This window comes from Lycorma delicatula, chromosome 1 (genome assembly GCF_047948215.1).
Source record: "Lycorma delicatula isolate Av1 chromosome 1, ASM4794821v1, whole genome shotgun sequence".
Taxonomy (NCBI): domain Eukaryota; kingdom Metazoa; phylum Arthropoda; class Insecta; order Hemiptera; family Fulgoridae; genus Lycorma; species Lycorma delicatula.
In genome coordinates, this window is record NC_134455.1 from 108,866,923 (window position 1) to 108,889,463 (window position 22,541).

The following is a 22,541-nucleotide window of genomic DNA, read 5'->3' on the forward strand; positions in this document are numbered from 1 at the left end:
TTCTACGAACAAACGGAAAAACTTTCAGGAATTGTTCTGCTGGTGAAAATAATGAAAACGTTAATAATAAAAAGAAGCCCTACTCTAATTTTTGGTATCCAAATTTGGTGGTCTCTTATGTAATTTGAGCTAAGAAATAGGATAAAACAGATCCCAGAACTGTAACTCCAGCAGTTTCTAAAATATTCGATGTAAAACACAAAATTCTGTGTCAAAAAACAAGTTATTTTAGGTTTGTAGTGCCAAAGCTTTTTTAAATGACTAATAAATGCGGAAGATTTAGTAAGGAAACTTGTAGAGAATTTAATTCTGAGAAAATTAATGACGTAAATGCAGCCAATAACAAGTAAGTTAAAACTTTTAAAAATCGGGTTTTTATTGAAGCAAAACAGACGAAAAATAGACAGAAAATCGTATTTTTCCTTCTGTACCTGATAAGCATTGTTCTAAATTGCATGAAATGATAAATGCTAACAGAATAACAGACCTCAGTCATAGTGGTTGTTCGAAATTCCTTCCTTCACAATGTATACAGCACTGCCCGACATAAAATATTTCCGCCGGATTTCCGTATCATCGTAGGATCGTTTCGTATACAATTAGCATTTCGTATTTTAACGAATAGCTCTTCTTCAGTATTAACTTTTTGTTGAAATACTACCGTTTTCATACGGCTCTAAATGAAGTAATTTAGTGGCGTTAAGTCAGTTGATCGTGGTGGCCAATTGAATGGTCCACCACGTCCAATCCAGTTTAAGAAATTAGCATTCAAGTGATTTTTAGCTACAAAACAAAAATGTGGCGTTGCACTGTCGTGCTGGAAAATCATTTTCAATCTAATTTGTAAATGTATATACTCTAAATGAGGTGGAAAATTATTTTTCAAGAAAGTATTCACTTCCCGTAAGGTTTTCATTTAAAACAAATGGTCCCAGAATTTTGTCATATATAATACCACACCAAACATTAATGTGAAATTTATGTTACAAACTTGTTTCCACATTACCATATGGATAGTCTTCGCTCCATAAATGACTATTTTTTAGAATTGAAGACTCCGTTTCTCGTAAAAGTGGCTTCATCGGTAAATAAAATTGAATTTAACTTATCAGGGTTCTCTATAAGCCAATGACAGAGGTTTAACCGCTGCGGGTAATCTGTTGGCTCCAAATTTTGAACCTTCTGCAGGCGAAAAGGATAAAGATTTTCTTTCCGTAAGATCCACCATACTTTGTTTTTTTGTCAAACCAGTGAGACATGAAATTCGCCTTTTAGTAATGCCTGGTCTACGCTGAATATGCTGAATCATACGATATTCATCATTAACACGATGATTTACTGGCGTTTAATCGAAAACGAACGCTTTGTAAATGACTCTTTCTTTCGTAAATGCTGATAACACCGAAGAAAATGTTTTTCGTATTTGGAATTCGCCTTGCAGGAAATCGCTTCTGGTATTCACGTCGAGCAGCTTCAAAATTTCCGTTATAAAAACTGTTAACAAAAATTATATCGGCAAATTCATAGTTAGAAAATTGAAACGGCATTTTTACACTTCCATATGATGACACTACACTTCCTTTATCTGTATGATAATTTATGACAACAGATTAAAACGAAGTACAATTTTCATTGTTGACCTGCTGTTAGTATTGCCAACCTATACAATAGAAATTTTCTAAATATTTCTAAAGTAATACATTTCAGTTTTCTTTTTATCTATGTAAATTATTGAATATATACGGCTAAAAAAAAAATTTGTATTTATTTTTAAATTATTTTCAGTAATTAGCGTTTTTGTTTTTAAAAACAATGTTTATTAAGTACAAAAAGAATAATTCGATTTTCTGTTTCGTCTGTTTGGCTTCAATAAAAAAACCGGATTTTAAACATTTGTATTTACTTTTTATTGACTGTATTTACATTATTTATTTTCTCAAAATTAAATTCTCTACAAGTTTTATTACTAAATTTTCCGCATTTATTAGTCATTAGCTATTATACTAAAAACCTAAAAAAAATTTGTTTTTTCGATACCGAATTTTGTGTTTTACGTCGGTTATCTTAAAAACCACTAGAGTTTACAGTTCTGGGACCTGTTTTATCCAATTTTTTAGCTCAAATTACATAAGAAACTGTAAAGTTTACTCCTTAATTTGGGTCCCAAAAAATACAGTAGATCTTCTTTTTATTAGAAGGGCTGCAATCCTGGCGAATTCTTTCGCTAGCTGTAACTCGAAAACAAAGCGTTTCCAGACCTACGTTTTTATGAGCTTTTTTCATTATTTTCACCAGTAAAACATTTCCTGAAAATTTCTCCGTTTCTTCGTGGGACACTCTGTATATACAGGTCCTTCACGAAGTTCTCCGGGGACTTTCATAATCTTTTCTATTCGTAAAACTAATTGAAGAAGTTCATATAAACATATGTTGGAAAATGCTTCGTTTGCGAGTTACACCTAGTGAAAGATTTCGCTCGGATTACAGCTACTCCGGTGAAATGAGGTCGTGCTGAAATTTTTAGGACGTTAATTAAGGAGCAGAATTAGTGGTTTCTTATGGTTGTTCATCTTAAAAATCAAATAAAATAGGTTCCAGAATCGTATCTGTAGCAGTTTGAGAAATCTGGGGAGAAAACCAATAAACTGAGGTAAAAAACCTTGTTTTTTTTATATTTGACGTACAATAACTTTGTTAAATTCGTAATAAACACATAAAACATTTAAACAGAACTTGTAAAGAATTTACTTCTGAACAAAATCATGTAAGTTAGAAAAACTTGAATTTTATTTAGAAACGGACAAACTCAACCAAAGTGCAACATATATACCAATCAAGATCTTATCATGACATTGTAAAATTTTGGCATGCATGGTTTGCCTACCTCCCACTAGTTGTTACTGATCCGGATTTACTTTGCGTATATTCAGTTTAAACTCAACTAGAAGATAGCACCAAATATGATCTATTAAATACAAATCTTGAGTGAAAGATTTGTGAGTTTGGATAATCTTAAGTAAGAGTTGCTCCTTAACTTGGAACTCTTCACTCTCCGCAGGTAGTTAGTGGACCCTAATTTTGAATGTTTGTCTTGCATTCCGATACACCGACTTTCAACCAGTCGGAAAATTATTCCCGCTGTACTAGTTCTTTCTTCAGTTCAACCAAGTCCCCAACTCTAATCTTTCATTTACTAGCTTGCTGTACATAACAAATTTTAAACAATGAATCCTAAGTTATTACAAGTGCTTGTTGTATATGCCTTACTGTAAAATAAACCCCTAAAATTTTCAGATGATGCGATACTAAGACTTCCTGTCCTTTTAAAATAATTTTAATGTAATAACTGATCGATAATTAATTTGTTGTTTTAGAAGCTATATATTAAAACAAGATTTTACTACGTATCACATTATCAAGTATACACTCGTTTATTTTATCGACTTTTCAAAGAAAAGTACACAATTACATTCGGTCGCTTGGTACGATTGAGGGGTGAAAATGAATTTTCTGTGCGGTTTGATGTATGAGGACTACGAAAATACCATTCATTTAAATTGGGGTTTCCTTATAAATTTATATTCCTTCACCATTATATAAAGAGGAAGGGGTTTTTTTTTTTGTTCGGGATAAACAAAAAAAGTACCCGAACAATCGCAACCAAATTCTATATCCATGTTTCTTGACATAACTGAGAAGGTTTATAGATATATTTCATCTCGAAAAACATTAAAAATAACAATAAAAAACACATTCAAAAGATTCACTGCCTTTATACGTAGTATATCGGCTCTCCGCTAGGTTTTTCTGTTAATGCCTTCGTTGTCGAATTATAAGCATTCAAAGATGCAATGACCGAAAAATCTAGTTAACAATAAAACGAGGTAAAACGCGCTGCATGAACAGTTTTCTTGCATTTTACATTCGTAATGCATACAATAATAGTGCTAAACAGTGCTATACTATTCATAATAATAAACAATAACTAATAATTAACAACACAAAAACAAATTAAATTGCTATATCAACTGATATTATTTTCTAAATAAAAATTAACTTCCAGCCAGTCTTCATATTAATTGGTATTGTTACTTTGCGTAAGTGAAACAAATCTGCTGAAAATATGAAAAAAAGTATTGTAGATTTAGTTGAGTAAATCAGCTGTTAATGTACAATGCAGTTTGTGTATTACGTTGAAACAACGCAACCCTTTTTTTTTTCTTTTTTTCTTTTTTTTTTTTTTAGCCTGCGCGACCACCGTTAGGTATTGCTTCAGAGGATTAGATGAATGATATGTAGCATGTGTGAAAATGCCATTCCTGACTGGGACTCGAATCCGGGACCTCCGGATGAAAGGCCGAGACGCTACCAGTCGCAGCCACGGAGGCCGGCAAAACAATTAATCAACTTCTTAACTACTCATTTCACCTTTTTACTTTAACATACTGGTAATGGTAAAATCTGTTAGTACTAGTTCAAATTTGTTTTTTGGTAAAATTTTTATTATTTGTTTCCTCGTGCAATTATTTACTTTTATTAAATATTAAATCTTTAATTAACAACGCCTTCTTTAAATGAAATCGAAAGAATAACTCTGTTGATGGCAACAGAGGTATTATATAGTGACAGAGTTCAGCCTGTACAAGAAGTATGTGAATTATTTAATAATGATTTCCAAACTGAGAACCGATAAGTAAATCGTTTGTGATATAGACAGTACAGCGATTTGAAGAAACCGGTTTTGTTAAGAATCGTCCTTGCACCGGTAGACCAAAAACTGTCACAACTGTTGCAAAGTCATTAGATGTTTTGCAGACCTTTGTTGAAGACCTTCATTCATCGATTCGGAAAGCTGTTGACCAGCATGACATCAGTTATTTTTTCAGTTCAAAAGATTCTTAAATAAATAAATAAATTTCACCCGTATAAACTATATGTGTTACAAGAATCTTTGGAAGATGATTTTGACCGCCATCTTGAGTTTGGTGATATTTTAATGCAAAAATTACGGGAGGAAACACGTAGAAGTGAACTACTACCTGTCACAATACCTCTCCGGTGACGGAGGATTTGGTGTATGCTTACACAGGTTTAGAAGAAGGGAGCTTCCAAATTGTTTGTACTGCGGTCAAGAGGAACCTCCCTGCCACACCTTTTTTGAATGTGCACTTTGGGAGGATTTAAAAGAAAGATATAACATACAAAAGATTATCCCGGAAACTACAATAAAATATATGCTGCGGGGTAAAGAGGAATGGCTGACAATAGAGAGAGATTCTTGGCTGAGGTTATACGAACAAATGAAGTGGATTAGAAGAAGTGGGAGGAATTACTTTAAGAAAGCAAAAAGAAAAAACATAACGACCGAGACCCAGCTGCTAGGGCAGGGCCCGGGAACGGCATAGCCGGGCCCGGTGTCCCTGGCCTTAGCGGTTAGAGGCAAAGGCAAGATGAAAATAAGGAAAAGATTCGGAATCGGTGAGCCAACCTGCCATGCCGGACGTATTGCCGGTAGGTGGGGTGGCTCATTAGAGTCGCAAGGACACTCCTCTGGGGTGAGTAATACTTGATTGTTGAGCCGGCCCAGGGAAGCAGGATAACAAACACATATAAAATGCAGAAATTAACGTTTAATTTGAAACGTAGATTCAAATTTTTCTAATTCAGTAATATTTAGTGATGAGCGACGTTTATGTTAAGTGACCTTCTAAATAAGCGTCAATATTGGAGCGATAATAATCTTAGATGGATGTCGAAAGCTTATACACAGCATCCGCAGGAATTCCCCCAGAGCCTTTTCAGCCCCCTCACAGATTCCCGCCAAACGATTCGTTTGGCGGGAATCGTTGATCATTGTATCTTAGAGACTTTTATTATAGATGACAATCTTACAGGAGAAGCTTACTACAACTTGTTAGCCGGTAGAATTTTTACCAAATATCCGGGAAAATAATGGACAAGAATTAAATAATAAAATGTGGTTTCAGCAAGATGGAGCACGACCTCATTATTATCTAAGCGTACGGAAAATTTTAAATGAACAATTTCCTCGCTGGATAGTTCTTAGAGGAGCCGTAGAATGACCTACCTGGTCCCCAACACCTGTCATCTCTGGATTACGTTTTGTGGAGTTCCTGAAACGTGTAATGTTTCCAAAACAAAACTTGTAGACATTAACGAATTGAAAAGAACAATAATTGATGATGAATCTGCTCGCGTATCATCAGACATGATACAAGTTATAAATAGATATTACTTGAGGTTAGCACACTGTCAAGCTGTAGATGGGAAGCATTTTAAACATTTATTGTAAAAATGGTATGCTTTCAAAATATGTTTCATTAGTAATTTACGAACGAAAACATTTATTTAAAATTTTAAAATAAATATTATAATATTTAAAGTAAATAATATCGTTTGGTAGAGCTGTTTAACTTGTTGTGCTGCTAATTATTAGTTATTGTTTATAATTATTAGTATTATTTGTAGTTCGTTAATGTATGCATTATGAATATAAAATGCAGCGTGTTTTACCTCGTTTTATTGTTAACACGGTTTTTCCGTCATTGCAGGTTTGAATATGTGTAACCTAGTAACGAAAGCATTAACAAAAAAAGGAATTTCACAGTTGTTTTACTCGTAGAATTTTTATTTGTTTTTTACTCTTAGAAAACAGCGGGCAAAAATTACAAATCCAGCATAATGCAGATTTTTTAAACTATTTAGAACCCCATATCTTTCTGCTTCCAAATACCTGTCAGATATGCAGTATAAAGCTGTTTCCCTACTTCAGTATCACACAGTACCTGTATATTGGCTAAGTAAAAATCTTGTGTCGAAAATTTCCAATACGTCTAGATCAATTTCATTGAAATTTACGTATGCTGTAGAAGTGTATCTGAAGTTGTACATCTCATAAGTTTGATAAAGACTGGTTGAGTCGTTCTTGAGTTAAGTTCAATTTACGATCGGCAATGGGCAAAATAACCTCAGTTTTACTGACTTCGAAGACTATTACTTTCGGTCACACAATGGAATTGTGGGGAAATGAATTTTCTTTAGGTTTTGAGATTTGAAAATACGATAATATCATTCACTTAAATTAGGGTTTCCTTATATATACACAGTCCGTCCCACAGGAAAGGTGATTCATGAGAAATAAAATACAAGACGTTTATTTTCAGTTTCTTTTTATTCAAAATAGGCTCCTTGTGAGTCAGTACACAACTGGAAGCGTTGGAAAAATTGTTCGAAACAATTCTGTTACTCAACTTTTGAAATTGCCTGCAGTACCATGGTCGTTGCCCTGTGGATGAAATCGTGTCGAAACGATGAAAACACTGGAAATACTGAAAACACCATGTTTCATCACCTGTTACGATGCAAGACATGAAGTCTGGGTCCCTAGCGGCCGATCTTTTCATGTCTCTGCGGCGTTTCACTCTAAAATCGTTTTGATCGTCAGTGAGTGAGTGGGGCACAAAGCGACAACTGATCTTCTTTTTGCCCAAATTTTCAGTTAGAATGCGAGGCACAGGAATTCCAGCGATCTCAGTTAACCTGGTAGATGCACAACGATCATTTCGAAGAATTTCAGCTACTTTTTGAACATTTTCTTCTACTTGAACTGTTCATGATGCTCCTGGACGTGGATCAACTCCAATGCTCTCTCTACCGTCACGAAACCTTGCATACCACTTAAAAACGTTTTTACGACTCGTTACTTCACTACTATAAACAGTTAGTATCATTTTAAAAGTGTCTGTGGCACTTTTCCCCAATTTAAAATAAAACTTAGTGTTTGCCCGTTGCTGCATTGTTCCTTTTACGACCGAAGTTAACGTACTGTTTAAAGTTTAACATACTGTTAAAGTTTTGGTTATTACGAGCAGTCTGTGATGCCAGCGTTGTTAAATTTAAAACGGAAGTAGTGGGAATACCACGCTAGTTAATTCATGCATCCGTTCACAGATCGCATTAATAGTTACGCGAATATAAAATCAGTCACCTTTCCTGTGGGACAGACTGTGTATATAGACCTAAGTAAAAACTTTTGTGGCTCGAAAATCTCTAAAACTATTTCATAAATTTTGTAGAAATTTAAATATGCTGTATTAGTGTATCTGAAGTTGAGCATTTTGAAAATTTAATTAAGATTGTTTGAATCGTGCTCGAGTTACGGTCAGTTTTAGGTAGAAATAAATTTGAGCAGGGCAAGTCAGAATTGTGGTTCGTTACGATGCTGCTGTTGAAACTTTGACGTTTCTTTATCGGCGGTATTCATTGTTAGCAGTATTAAACTAAATTAGACAAATATTAAAACCAAATTAAATTAACGAAAAATCGGTCGTCTTGCGCAAGATTTTTTTTTGTTATTATTTTATTTTGAATTGTTTGTGCCTTTTCCCAATGATTTCTAACTAATTGAAATGTATATAATTGTTATGGAGGATAAGTGACTGTTGTGAGAAAAGGGAGAAGTACTATTTGGTGATTAGTGATCTCGATTTATAGTAGTTGCCCTTTCACCCCAATCTTTCTTTTATACGTTGAGTATTAACGTATAGTTTTTGTATTGTATAGACTAAAGTTTAGTTGTTGTGTCTGTAGGGTGTGGGAAGGATGAATTGGAGGCGGCTCAAGACACTGTAAGATTTACTTCCAGTTTCCTTCCTCCATTCTGTTCTGTTAATTGTCCGCCCAACCTCCCTACTTTACCGCTACCCCTTAACGCTTTATATGTTAACGTGTTTTGCTGCTCGTGGTACACACTCCACACTTTTAAAAGCTTTCCTCTTTCCTTCTATAAAATGCGAAAAGGAAACGCTTAACCTTTCTTTACTTGATTCCTTCAGTCTCGTTAGCTAAAAACTCGGTTTTCTTGACAATGTTATTCACTTTTAAATTGGTGAAAAAAATCCTTTTGTTCTTTTATAAATATTTTTATTTTATAAAGTTTTAGTATAAAAATACAAAAAGAAATTTTTTCTTCGTAGTTTGTCTTATTTATTTATTCCGGTACGTTGTTTATATATTTTATAATAAATCTTTTCTTTTATTTATTCAAGGTATCAACCCATTCAGTTTTCGTTGTTGTCTGTTAATAAACTCTACGGTATTGTACATTGAAAACTTGAGTTTATCGATCCCGTATTTTTTTTTTATCTATTTAAATTTTTTCTGCGTATTTTTCAGATGTACTTTCTTCTTCTGATAATGTTAATTTTGTTTTTCTTTCATTATAATATAATAACGAAACGCGATAATTCTTTTCTTTATTGCTTAAAATAAATAATAAAGTACAGCTGTAGAAATTTAACAGAATTAAAAAAATCTTAAAAAATTATTTCCTGAATTCATGGATAGAACAGCGCATATAAAGAATTGAGTAAATATTCAGGATATTCAATGCACACGCGTGCGCACGCGTTTAAATATGTTTAGCATAAAAAAAGAAGTAGAAAAAGAAATTAAAAATCTAAAAAAATTAATTTAAAAAATCAACTCCTAATTTCAGATAGCGAAAAATCTCCAACTTCCGTTTTTCATTCGAATAAATGATTTTTGCCTTCCTGGCGTCATAGTTCTAGATCTATGCTGCAACAAGGAAAGTATGGTAATCAGTCAAAAAATGGAGTATGGGTTTTTTCTCAACGTTTCATGACTCAGGAACCCAAAAAAAGAGGGGCAATATTCTTACGTGTGTTATCGTGTTTATGTTATCTCAATACGCATGTTTATCTTATCATTTAAAAAAAATTACCGCAAAATTCACCCCTTTCCCAAAAATCGAATTTTTTTAATATCTTCCTAAGCAAATTAATACTGTGAACCCCATTTACAGCCGCCTAAGTAGTGTCGGGCTCGCTAACAGGTTCCGCCATTTACAACCAAGGGCGTATGTATACCTGCGCGCTACCGACAAAACCTCCACTTCTGGCTTCCCCCTTTCTGGGACTGCTTATAAAAACATTTCATCAGAAGAAGGGGGAACCGCCCACACACACAGTCATAACAATCACACAGTGTCACACACCCCACAAACAACACTACTGGAAGCAACACTTACAGCACGTCAAATACATACGCCGACAACAACACAAGAACCCGCAGAAAACAGGACACGCTACTTACATCCACCACACCCACGCGTTACACACCCACACAGCCATCAAGACAGAAATCTTAAAAGGCAAATTAGTACTGCGAATGGCACAAAAAAAAGTTTTCGGGCAATATTGGGGGGGGGGGGGCGATCAAAATAAAAAATATCGATTTTTGGAATTAAAAAGATTTTTTAATTTCATTTAGGAATTATTATTATTTTAACTTTTATAGTTTAAATAATAAACTTTTAGTAATAATATTAAAAATAAAATTTCATCATAAATCACCCATCCCCACCACCATAAAAGTAGTTCCCTTCGTTTAACATAGTAAACAAAAAAAAAAATCAAAAAGTGTTTTTGGAAGATAGTTTTGCAACGGGTAGCAGAGAAAATTAAAAAACCGTTATTTTTTTAATTTTTAAATCTTTTTTTTTGTTTATTTAAACATAATGATAATTTTAGAATAAAACTTCAGCATAAATTACCCCTACCTGAAATAAGAAATCTTAACGGAAGTTTTTTCATCTACTAGTTTTTGATCTACCCACTAAAGGACCAAAAACGAGGCAAGTGACGCTGCCACTGATGATTTGCTTCTAGCCCACTTTAGGAAGAGTGGACATTCATTTCGTCCACAATTGTTTGGAAGATTGGTTTATCTAATCAGTATGAGAGTAGCACATTAATGATCAACGACTTTGCAATGACTGATTATAATGTATGCGCAGGGCAGTTCTTTCCGTTTAGATCAGAAGTGTAGGATCAGGCTTTCTTAAGGAATCCCTCCCAGAATTGTTTGACTTGTGGAAATGTTGAGTGTTCAACTAGTCCATAAATAGTTTAGCCAGTTCAACCTTCAAGAAGAATCTTCACTCTGAAAAAACCTATTGATTGAAGCCAACGGTATATTTCTTCCTATGGAAGAAGTACATCAAGTTTTTTTTTTTTATCTAATCTAATCCAATCTTTCTAATAGATATAAAGCGTGGTACACATTATACAGCTAGTTTCTTAGATAATAACAGAATGTAGGAATTTCAGTATTAGGGTTAATATAGCCCAGGGGGTGTGTTAATTCAGAAAAATCTAAGTTTATTTCTTAAAAATTTTATTATAAAAGATTTTTCAACTGGTACTTCATCATTGATCAGGAAAGTTAATAAAGGTCAGATTAGTCGCATCACCTCCTTTTGTACCTTTTGTTAACAAAATAGATTACAGGTATTATTCCTGTAACCTTTATGCGAGTTAAATCTTACGGTTCTGGTAATAAATTTACTTTAAACACTACGATATTTTTAGTGATCTCTATTTTTGTTAAATGTATTTAATTATAAAATAATTTAAATTACAGTAGACTAATTTTTAAATTGATATCGTTAATTTTATAGAAACATTTTGCTTTTATAACACCAAATGGTACATTTTATTCACCTGTTTATTGGACTGTACATTGTATGCCGTAGTTTAGTACCGAATAGCTAGGGGCTGAATGTACGGGTTCAGAAAAGAAATCTGGGGCGGCGGTGGAGAAGAGGTTAAGGGTTGGGCGGAGTCTTCTGGAGTCACAAATCCCGTCTACGGCCGGACATAAACCCTACTTAGATACAACTTAACGATGTTTCCCCGAATAAAGAACAAAGTTTCCATTCCCTCTCCCTAAATGGAAAGCGGAAAAGGCTTGTTATTTATCTTTCCTCCCGACCGCTACTCTTGCGCTTCTCTGTCGCTGCAGCCTCTAGATCAATTTCCCGATAAGCCTTGTTTCACTCCTACTAACCCTCTACTATTCTACACCCTATGGCTGTGTATACTAACCCCCTCCCTTTCGTTTCTATTTATTCTTCCTCCTTCTGTAATTATAGGTACTATTTATCACCTCTTCAACTCCGAATTGAAACGATCGTATGAACAAATGATTTATTCTCATTTAATTCAGGGGTTATTTTATCATGATAAAACCAGTATGATTTTCTTTGGAAAATCTTAATAAAACGTGAAATTTATCATTATTAAACCTTGATTTATACATTATTTTATTACCTTATAAAATTGAACATTTATCTTCTAGAAAACTTTTTTTCTGATTGGAAGATCGAAATTATTTTTGAAATTATTTTTGAGCAGCCATATTACCATATGGCTGGTTTTGTAGTACATTATCTGTCAAAATTGAACATTACTGAAAATGCTTTAGATAAATATTTAATAATTTTCCCTGAGAAAAAAAGTTAAAAGGATACATAATAAAATTGTTACTTCTAAATAGGTTGTAATTTAAATATTAATTTTATACAACGCTAAAACAACATTTAATTAAAAATATATAATTTAGTAATTTTTTCTCTTTAACAATTATCGGGCTAGAAATTGCTAACAAATCTACATCAAATCAGCCTCCAAACAACTAATAACGGCATATGGCAAAATTAGTAACATCGAAAAATTCAAGTACCTATAGGGGAGATAGTTGACGTCAGCAACTCTGGAAAAGAAGGCATCAGGTTAAGAATCAATAAAATGGAAGCAGCCTATCGATTAAGAACGTCTACAGTAAGTAATAAATCGATATCAGTGAACGCCAAACCAAGATTGTACGCTACGTCCGGAAATTCCATATGCAGCTGAATGTCTTGACATTTAACAAGAAACTTCTAATCGATAAACTGCACACAAAAGAAAGAAGAAAAATCAGAAAGCCCATCAAGGACGGAGAAGAATACAGAGAAGTTACAGTAATGAAGTGAAATGTACATGATTTTTTTTTCATTTTTATAATAAATTGTTTCATTATATATAAAAAAAAAATGGTTGTTTTGTGACATAAAACATGTTCCCGCCTCGGAAATGATGTACTTTTTCTTCCTCTAATAAAATATTAGAATATTTTCTCTAACTATATAGAATTATTTAGTGTGGTAAAGATCGACTATAATGTGGACTTTTTTTTTGTAGTCAGGTTTTTGTTAATTTTTAACATCTAACTTTTATTGTGTTTTTTTATTAAAAAGAATATTAGTTTATTTGAAAATTCTGAGGTAGCTATATTATATTCAATCATTGCAAATATCGTTCGGCCACCAGACAAGTAACAATTTTTCGGGTCGGTCCATAGTAAGGCAACTTCACTACCAGATCATATAAAGAATGTAATGGTCTTGGCATCTTCAGCGTGAACTTGACAGAATTGTTGCCTTAGAATCAAAATTAGGAATCAAGGATAAGAAGAAACGGCCGTTTGCAAGAAAGAGAGACTCATCGCGATCCGAAACAACTCCATTCAGAAGAAAACATTAGGCAGGCATCCATTTCTATCCCTCGTCGGTAGATCGGGATATTCTTGTCGAAACGGGAACAGCTCATAATAGTTTTTTTCAATAGTGTTTTACCAGTTTAAGTTTATACTGTAATAAAGTTTATTTTCCTACAGAAGTTTTAGATCTATCCTTGAACAGGTACAGGGTTCCTAAAGGAACTACTTCACCCCTATTCACGGAATTATTTGGGTTGTAAAAATATTATGTGAAGCTGACTTATAGGTCGTTCAGCGTAATTATCGCTGATTTTTAAGTGTTGGGGTAAATTATCCTGTTTGAATTCTTTACTTCGAAAAAAATACTTTTACTACATTAAACACATAATAAACCATATCTGAATAGTACACAATAATTTATTCTACCTATTAAAAAAACACTTTTTAAAATAACGGTCTTTCTTCAAAATAATGGTTTAATAGGGAAAGTTGGTTAAAAATCATACATCCGTAGTAAAGTTTATCATCGAACAGTAAACCTATTGAATAGTTACAACTTGGTTCCAACCGGTCTTTTTGAAAAAAAAATACTACGGTCCGATAATTTTAAAAGATATGTTTATGTGTTTACCTTCGTGAAAATTATTGTTTAAGCACAAACTTTATTTATTTAAAGTTGGAAATTAATTTGCTTATAGAATATATTTTTTACATTTTATAATCAAATTACAAGAAATCCACTTTTAAAAATAATAAATCGGTTCATTTTGTTTTTCGTTTAAAAATGAAGATGTGTCTGATTTTGAATATGTTTAGGTTTTGATGATATCTAAACCTATGTCTTCCAAAGTTGGGGGATTACTTTCATTCTTTCCCTCAACTGACTTTTCTTACAATCTACAAAAGGTAGAAGAAAGGTTTCTTCGATGTTTACCGCTTAAGAGGTTTCATTTGATACTTCTTTGATTTGATATTAAATTAAAATTTCTTTAATAATTATCCCTTTGGTAGAACCCCCATTAAATCTTTAAAAATTGTAATTTTATATTATACGTCATCACGCACTTTTAATCCTATTATGGCAGGAAGATGGTATTCATATTTGTGATGTTAAGAAGATAGGAATAAAATCCATTAAAGTCAACAATAAATACGTATACGTATACGTCAACAGGCCCGTTTGACGTATACGTAAATGATCATTTCTCTCCATATTTACAAACTTCTGTTAGTAGTGGATAATGAAAAGAAAAAAATTGGTTTTTGTCTGGATCAAAGACTGTAAAATCTCGTTAAACAGACTGAAAACTCCAAAACGAAGAGGATCATAAGTAACGAGGATCTGGAATTTAATTGTAATTAACACGTCTTACATTTAAATTTTACCGGGTGATATAAGTATGGAAATATCTTTATACTGCATGTCTGAGAGGTATTTTGAGGCAAAAAGAAATGGGGTTCTACATAGTTAAAAAAGAAAAGATGAATTACGGTTGGATTTTAATTTTTGTCCGCCATCTTGAATCAAACTTAATGTTTTTAAATCAGAAGGTGTACGTATGATACATGATTTCGATTTAAAATTTTACAAAACATTGGTGAAACCCGTTTTTCAGTTAATGCTGTTGTTATCGAATTATAAGCATTCAAAGTTGCAATTACGGAAAAGCCTGCGAACAATAAAACGAGGTAAAACGCGCTGCATTTTTATTGCATTTTACATTCATAATGCCTACAAAACCGTACTTTAAACAGCGCTGTAATACTGATAATAATAAACAGTAACTAATAATTATCCACACAACAACAAATTAAACGGCTCTATCAACTGATATTATCTACTTTTAATATTACAATATTTATTTTAAAATTTTAAATAAATATTTTCGATCGTAAATTGCTTACTAATGAAACAAATTTTGAAAGCATACAAAACTCTTTGAACTAAAATGAAGAATCCAAGTTGTGATTAATGGAAAAAGTCCAGATGTTGTTTGTAATGTGGGACGTGAAATTGAATATCATCTAGATAATTGGCGAGCTACAAAAGGTGCTCATATGAAACTTGATTGAAATTAACAAGTGTTGTAAACAAAACCGTGAAATGCCTTGTTTCAATAATAAAACATGCATGTACAGTAAGTAGATTGCTTTCTTTTTTTTTATAAACACCTAAAATGCACTGAATAATTTATGATATTACATATGAATGTACGCATCAAAAATAAGCATTTCTATGAGGTTGCTTACTATTCAATTATGACCTCGTTTCACCGGGGTAGTTGAAATCCGAGCGAAATCTTTCATTAGTCGTAACTCGCAAACGAAGCACTTTAGGTTATGTTTATATGCCTTTACTATTATTTTCACTAGTAGAATAGATTATGAAAGTCCCCGGGGAATTTCGTGATTCACCCGTATATTCCAATAGGGATTCAGAGCATGGGTCGGAGCATTAGACGCCCTCGTTAACAAAATGAAAGTAATCCAAAAGTATATATTAAGAGCCCACATAGTAGGCCGAGAAATTAGCCAAGTAATGAGCTTTTTGATGAATTAAGAGTTTTGATAATTCGTAAAAAATAAAAACTTCTTTACGACCTCGTATTCCCCCACACAATTTACATATTTCACTTTTGCTGTTTCTCGTACAGATTTGACAATATGCAGAGGATAATTCCTCTACACTCGTAATAAATTTGGTCCCGGATCATTTTATCACAAATAAAATCACTAAATAAATGATTACGCAAATAGATAATTATTTCTAGGAATATTTCTCTCTTTAATTATTCATTAATGGGGTGTATTTTCTCAAATATTTTGTCAATTTAAACAATTATTTTACCTCAAATCACCGATCATTGAAACGTAAATAAATCACCTCATACATTTTGCTTCTAGTTTCATATATGCTACTTGTTGATAGCCTAAATATTTAAGATAAAAAAGATTTTTTTTAGATTTTCTTTACATTTATTAATAACAAAGAAGCTATAAAACATATTGTATGATGGCAAAAAATAAATTGAATCGAATTGTTGGATAACACCACGTAAATACTCTTGTTACTAAATAACAGCTATACCGATTTTTAAAAAATAATATATTATCATATCATTTGTCTAAATTACACGAATGAAATAAGTGTAAAATAATTTGAAAAAACAAAATTGGCCGACATTTTTTATTTACGTTATTATTTCGAAGTAGTAAATGAAATTTCCGGAATATTTCCAATAGTCATATATATTGTACGATATGTAACAGAGCCTGTTAAAAGTTAGAAGAACGTATGATTTATTAAAAATAATCGTAAAGAAATTCATCACAAGAAAAAACAATGATTAAAATAAATTTGAAGATCTCTTGGAAACTATAAAGAAAAATCTGGACAAGTAATGCACGATTTTCCCGGCTATTAATAATAAAAATTATAAGTTCGAACCACATAACATAAGAAAAAAAAGAATGTACGTATTTTTAGAGGTAGTGAATAAATTTTAAGAAGATTCTTCTAAAAATATTCATTTACACGTTAAGCTTAAAAAATCTTCCTCGGTAATCTTAACCCCCTTAATACAGGCTAAAAGAAGAAAAAGAAAATTTTCAAAAAACGTTTCTGTATTTTAGGACCGGGGTCAATAATTAAAAAAAAAAAAATGTAGACATTTCTAGATAGCTGTATATATAAAGTATAAACTTACAAAATTTTTGAAAAAATATCTAAACCTAAGAGAGAGAATGCAAAATAACAAAAACCTTCTATTTAAAATTTATGAGTTCGAGTTGATTTTTGAAAAAAAAATTGGTTTATTTTATTGAAAGTAAAAAAATTTGTTTTAATAAAGTTTTCACTAAAACATCTCCGAAATTGTTTTTTTCCGCTATATCCTTCACCTCTGTAACGAATTTTGAAAAAAGAATTATGATCAATGTATAGTAGAAATATTTGAGCCAAATTCAAAAAAGATCGGTGTGGTATATCGAGGGTTATAAGGTCAAAAGCAGGGTTAACACTACTTACATGCATACATATCGTATGTTTTTTGGTCTAGATGAAATAGTTTACCCTAAAAAGTAAAAATTTGCAAAAAAACCGATACCCTATTATTGACATGATCATCGTATTTTCTCCTTTAATATAGATATTCTAGCTATATTCGCCGGTGAAATATTTAATAAAATTTGTACTTTAAAAAAATACTTAAGAAAAAGAGACCGTACAATTTAAATTAATTAATAACTTTTGAGTATTGATTTTACAACATGAGTTTTTTATATTTATCTCATGGTATACAGCTAATTTTGAGTTCGGTTATTCCGCCTTAAGAATCATGTGGTTTTCTTTCTTCCTTGTCGTCATTCATAATAAACTTCATTCATTTACATTTTATATTATAGGTCTGTAGAAATTAGATAAATTTTAATTACCGTATGTAAATTTTTCCCGTCACCTCTAAAAATATATACATTCTTTTTCTATTATGTTTTACGGCTGTTATTTTTATTATTAATAACCGGAAAAGCCATGCAATACTTGTCAGGCTTGGTGTTTTTATAGTTTCCAAGTGATCTTCAAATTTATTTTAATGATTATAATTTCACCGTATGTTAATTTTCGTATATTTTAATTATTAATAAAATTACTCGATGGATGATGTAAAATAATTAAATCTCCTCCGATTCCTCATTTTAAATGATTTTAAATAATTAATTTGACTAATGTCAGATTCTTTACTGATAAGATTACGTGTTTATTTAAAAAATCTTTCTCTTTTGGATGGTCGTGTTTGCTGTTTTATCCATGTAATCATTTTATTTTTTCTTTGGGTATTTCTCTGTTGTTAATCAATTAAATTTTTTATTTATAACCGTGGAATTTTTTTCCTCTTGTAACTTTACTTATAACTTGTATTTGCTTGTAACTTGACAAAATCTTAACCATTTTACTTAAATAATAATTTTTTTAATTGTATTCGTTCAGTTATTATTTGATTTTTTTGTTACAGCTCTGCAAAGATTTCTTTGGAAGAATTATAGAAAAACAAAATAATTCAGAGGACGGTGAGTTATAATTAGGTTTTTATATACTTATTACTGTTATGTTTAACTTAATTAGTTTTTCTGTAATAATATATTTAACAATCAGTTTGTCAAAAATTTCTTAAGACTTCCATTATTTTTTTTTTCAGAAATACTATTTCGGATTTCATAAATATTAATATAAAATGGATTAGCTCATTAAATTGATTTTGTTTCTTTTTTTAATTTACTATTTACTACTGTTTTTTTTTTTTTTTGTCTTCAGTCATTTGACTGGTTTGATGCAGCTCTCCAAGATTCCCTTTCTAGTGCTAGTCATTTCATTTCAGTATACCCTCTACATCCTACATCCCTAACAATTTGTTTTACATATTCCAAACGTGGCCTGCCTACAGAATTTTTTCCTTCTACCGACCTTCCAATATTAAAGCGACTATTCCAGGATGCCTTAGTATGTGGCCTATAAGTCTGTCTCTTCTTTTAACTATATTTTTCCAAATGCTTCTTTTTTCATCTATTTGCCGCAATACCTCTTCATTTGTCACTTTATCCACCCATCTGATTTTTAACATTCTCCTATAGCACCACATTTCAAAAGCTTCTAATCTTTTCTTCTCAGATACTCCGATTGTCCAAGTTTCACTTCCATATAAAGCGACACTCCAAACATATACTTTCAAAAATCTTTTCCTGACATTTAAATTAATTTTTGATGTAAACAAATTATATTTCTTACTAAAGGCTCGTTTCGCTTGTGCTACTACTGTTTAAAGAAATTTAATTTTATAAAACCTAAAGACTTATTTATTGTAATTTATAAATATTATACACTTCTATATTTACAATGTAACTTAATTTTCATAAAAATATCTGTAAGAATATCAGCAAGATTTTTTATGAGAAAAAATAATGTAAATCGGTATAGTTTATAGATCTATCTTAATTTTTTTCTATATTCTCCAAATCTGTAAGCATGTTCTTGATTTTATGAGTAACGAACTTCAGCCGTGTTTTTTAATGAGTTATTGCCTACACACAAAAAAAATATATATTTTAATTAATAAAAATACTCGGTGAGTGATGTAAAATAATTAAATTCTCCCATTCCTCATTTTAAATGATTTTAAGTAATTAATACGGCAAGAAAGATGCTGAAAACACGAAAATTGGAATAACTCGAAACCTAGTTGATCTACTGAGGCCGTCAATGGTTTAAAACAACCGGAGAATCAAGTTACACCTACTGAGGCATCGCCCAAAATTTATCCTGAACTCTTAGTCGAGATGTTAGCTAGGTGAACCAATGTTCGCCTATATGGTAAGAAAAATGCTGAACACAAGAAAATTGGAATAACTCGAAACCAAGTTGATCCACTGAAGCGGCCAGGGAGCGCAACACCCATATATATTAAAATTTCAGTTAAAATTGAAACATAGAAAGCTTATTTTATTAAAATAAATCACATCGCGTTATATAAAGTAGAAAATGTTTAGTTCTTAACGCGTTGTTGATGAGTTGAATTTAAATTTGTTATCCGCGTGTTAGCTTAATAATCAGCAACTTAAATTACAATAAAACCAAAATACAAAGAAATATTGTTGTATGTTTTTAATGAATTGTAAATTAGCAGGGAACAAACAGTTTTCACTGTTTGATGTTATCTTTTAACACAGGACGCATTATTAATTTCAAAATGTACATCAATATGTTTGGTTTAGGTCTTCTGCAATGCTGATATATTAAATATAACGAATCTTTAAAATTATTTATCGTATGAGAAGCGCATTTAATGCAAGAGTGTATTAAGTTAAAATTTTTCACACTTATTAATAATGAAAATTCTCATAAATTTATGCGAGCGGCATTATTTAAAACTATCCTAATACGTTAACAAATAACGATGGTTTTTACCATATAAATAATAATGTATATATGTTGTAAATATGAAAGAATGTTGAATGTTTAAATTAATTAATTAATTACCTTAGTTCTAATGAGAACCGTGAAAAAAGGTCGGCATATTTACTCTCACAAAGAAAGCATTTTATAAAAAAAAAATTTACGCTTGGAATAAAATCCAATATGAATTTTCAGATTTTGTCAAAATATTGTGATATTGCTTTTTTATTGTATTGTGCATTTTCCGGTTTTTTAAAAATTAATTTTCTATATGCGTTTCAAACGACGAAATTAACCATTTTTTCACCAACCACATACTGTATCACCGTTATATTCTGGGAATTTTTTTATCGGCGTTGCCGATATCGTTTAATAATATCATAATACCATTTAATAAAAATATGTTTAATAATAGTATCATTTAACAAGTACATGAGTTTATCTAACGGTACAGTTAAATTCATGAAAGTTTCCAATGGTTTTCTGACGTCGTTCATAGTATACACGTACGTAATAAATATATTTTAAACATTCCACAAAAGCCTAATAAAAAATTAGAATTTGTTCACTGTTGATTAATACTTATGAAAAAATCGATGCGTGGCAATTACTATAAAAAATGTGATTTGGTTCAAATAAGAATTTTTTAAATTAGGTGTGTTTTATTATGTATATTTTTATTATGTATATTTAAGCATTTTACGAAATAGTATTTCAGTTCTACTGTACAGTATTTTAAATATTCGTATTTTTAAATATGTCTATTTACTTTTAGCAGTGTGAACGTATTACACAAAAATTTTAAGGTTGAAATTTAAATACCATTAATCTCGGTAATTTTTTGAAAGCCCCCAAAATTCGGAACGGGTTAATTGGGAATGGAATTAAAATATTATGTAAGTATGAAACAAAAAAAAAAGACCGAAGTAGATACTATACGAGTATATATAAAATTGGAGAAAAAAAAATTAGGAACCTGAAAAATTTCAACATTAAAGAAACTGAAATTAAATGTAAGGCCTTGGCAACAGTTGCCAAATGGCCAAATATTATCCTTTCCCATTATATTTTACTAGTATTGAAATATTATTTTTATTATTCAGGTAGCAGGTAATTACTGTTTTGTACAAATATTCCATAATGTCTTCTTTTTTTAATTAGTTTAATTTTTAAAAGATGAGATTTATACTAAATTACTTATTTCTTAAAAAAATTACTTTGTAAATTAGTAATAATTCTTGCAAACTTGTAATGAAATAAGCATACTTATAAAGACATTAATAAAATATACACAGCTGTACGGAATTCATGCATTATAATAATATATACATAATACTGCTATAATAACAGTAAAAGAAAATTACGTTACATTTTGAAATATTATGATTTTTAGATCGTAAAACAGTGAGAACTAGATATTTCCATGGAAATCCTATATGGGAGTTACCACCACCTTTAACACTTATAATTGTAAAAATTGTAATTATTAATAATTGAATTGTTTACGCTTTTTTTTTTATTAATGTGCTTTTTACCAAAGATAGGAAAAATTAGAAATAATAGTGGTGTTAAATCATTCACAGTGTGGTGGAGTATGTTGATTTGGACTTCGGAATATGTTTTAATAAAATCAGTGTTTAGAAATAAAAATGAGTGTTTCTTGTTTTTACAATTTGTTTAAAAACTGTTTTAAAAGGTTTACATTTTTCCTAAGGAAATTAGGTGCTAAGACTTAATAATTTTTTTCTAAATCATTGAAAAAAGGGTCAAATTTTAAACTGTGTTAAATTGTAGGGAAAGTTCGCAGGAACATCGTTGTCATTTTTTTTTTCATATTTATATGAAAATTTAGCTTCACAAATTATTTTAATTCACATTTTTATCCCTGCAATACGTTTTTTATGGTAGAGATCTTCAAGAACTGACTATTCTAAAATGTAAAATTATATATAAAAAAAATTTTCCATTTCTCACAAGCCAGAATGATTAAACCAGTCGATGCCCGTTATCTCAAAAAAAAAAATATATAAATATTTTTTTAAAATATATACAAGTATATATATACTCGTGTGTAATATGTATACACACACACACACATATATATATATATATAAATAAAAACAAGTTCTTTCTCTTTAGAATTCTGCACCGTTCTTATTTATAGCCTTCTAGTATTTGATCCCCACCCAATACTCCAATCTGTTTGGCAAGATATCATTTCATAACAAACGAG

The 22,541-nt window shown here is 31.0% G+C and overlaps 1 protein-coding gene across 1 annotated transcript in view; it reads left to right on the plus strand.

Annotated features, from left to right (window-relative positions):
• Positions 1–22,541, plus strand: part of cutlet (chromosome transmission fidelity protein 18 homolog) — a 170,434-nt gene that overhangs the window by 132,402 nt on the left and 15,491 nt on the right. Inside the window, exon 20 of the mRNA XM_075354703.1 lies at positions 18,375–18,429. Within this exon, the coding sequence (XP_075210818.1) occupies positions 18,375–18,429 (55 nt within the window). The remainder of the gene's footprint in view (positions 1–18,374; positions 18,430–22,541) is intronic.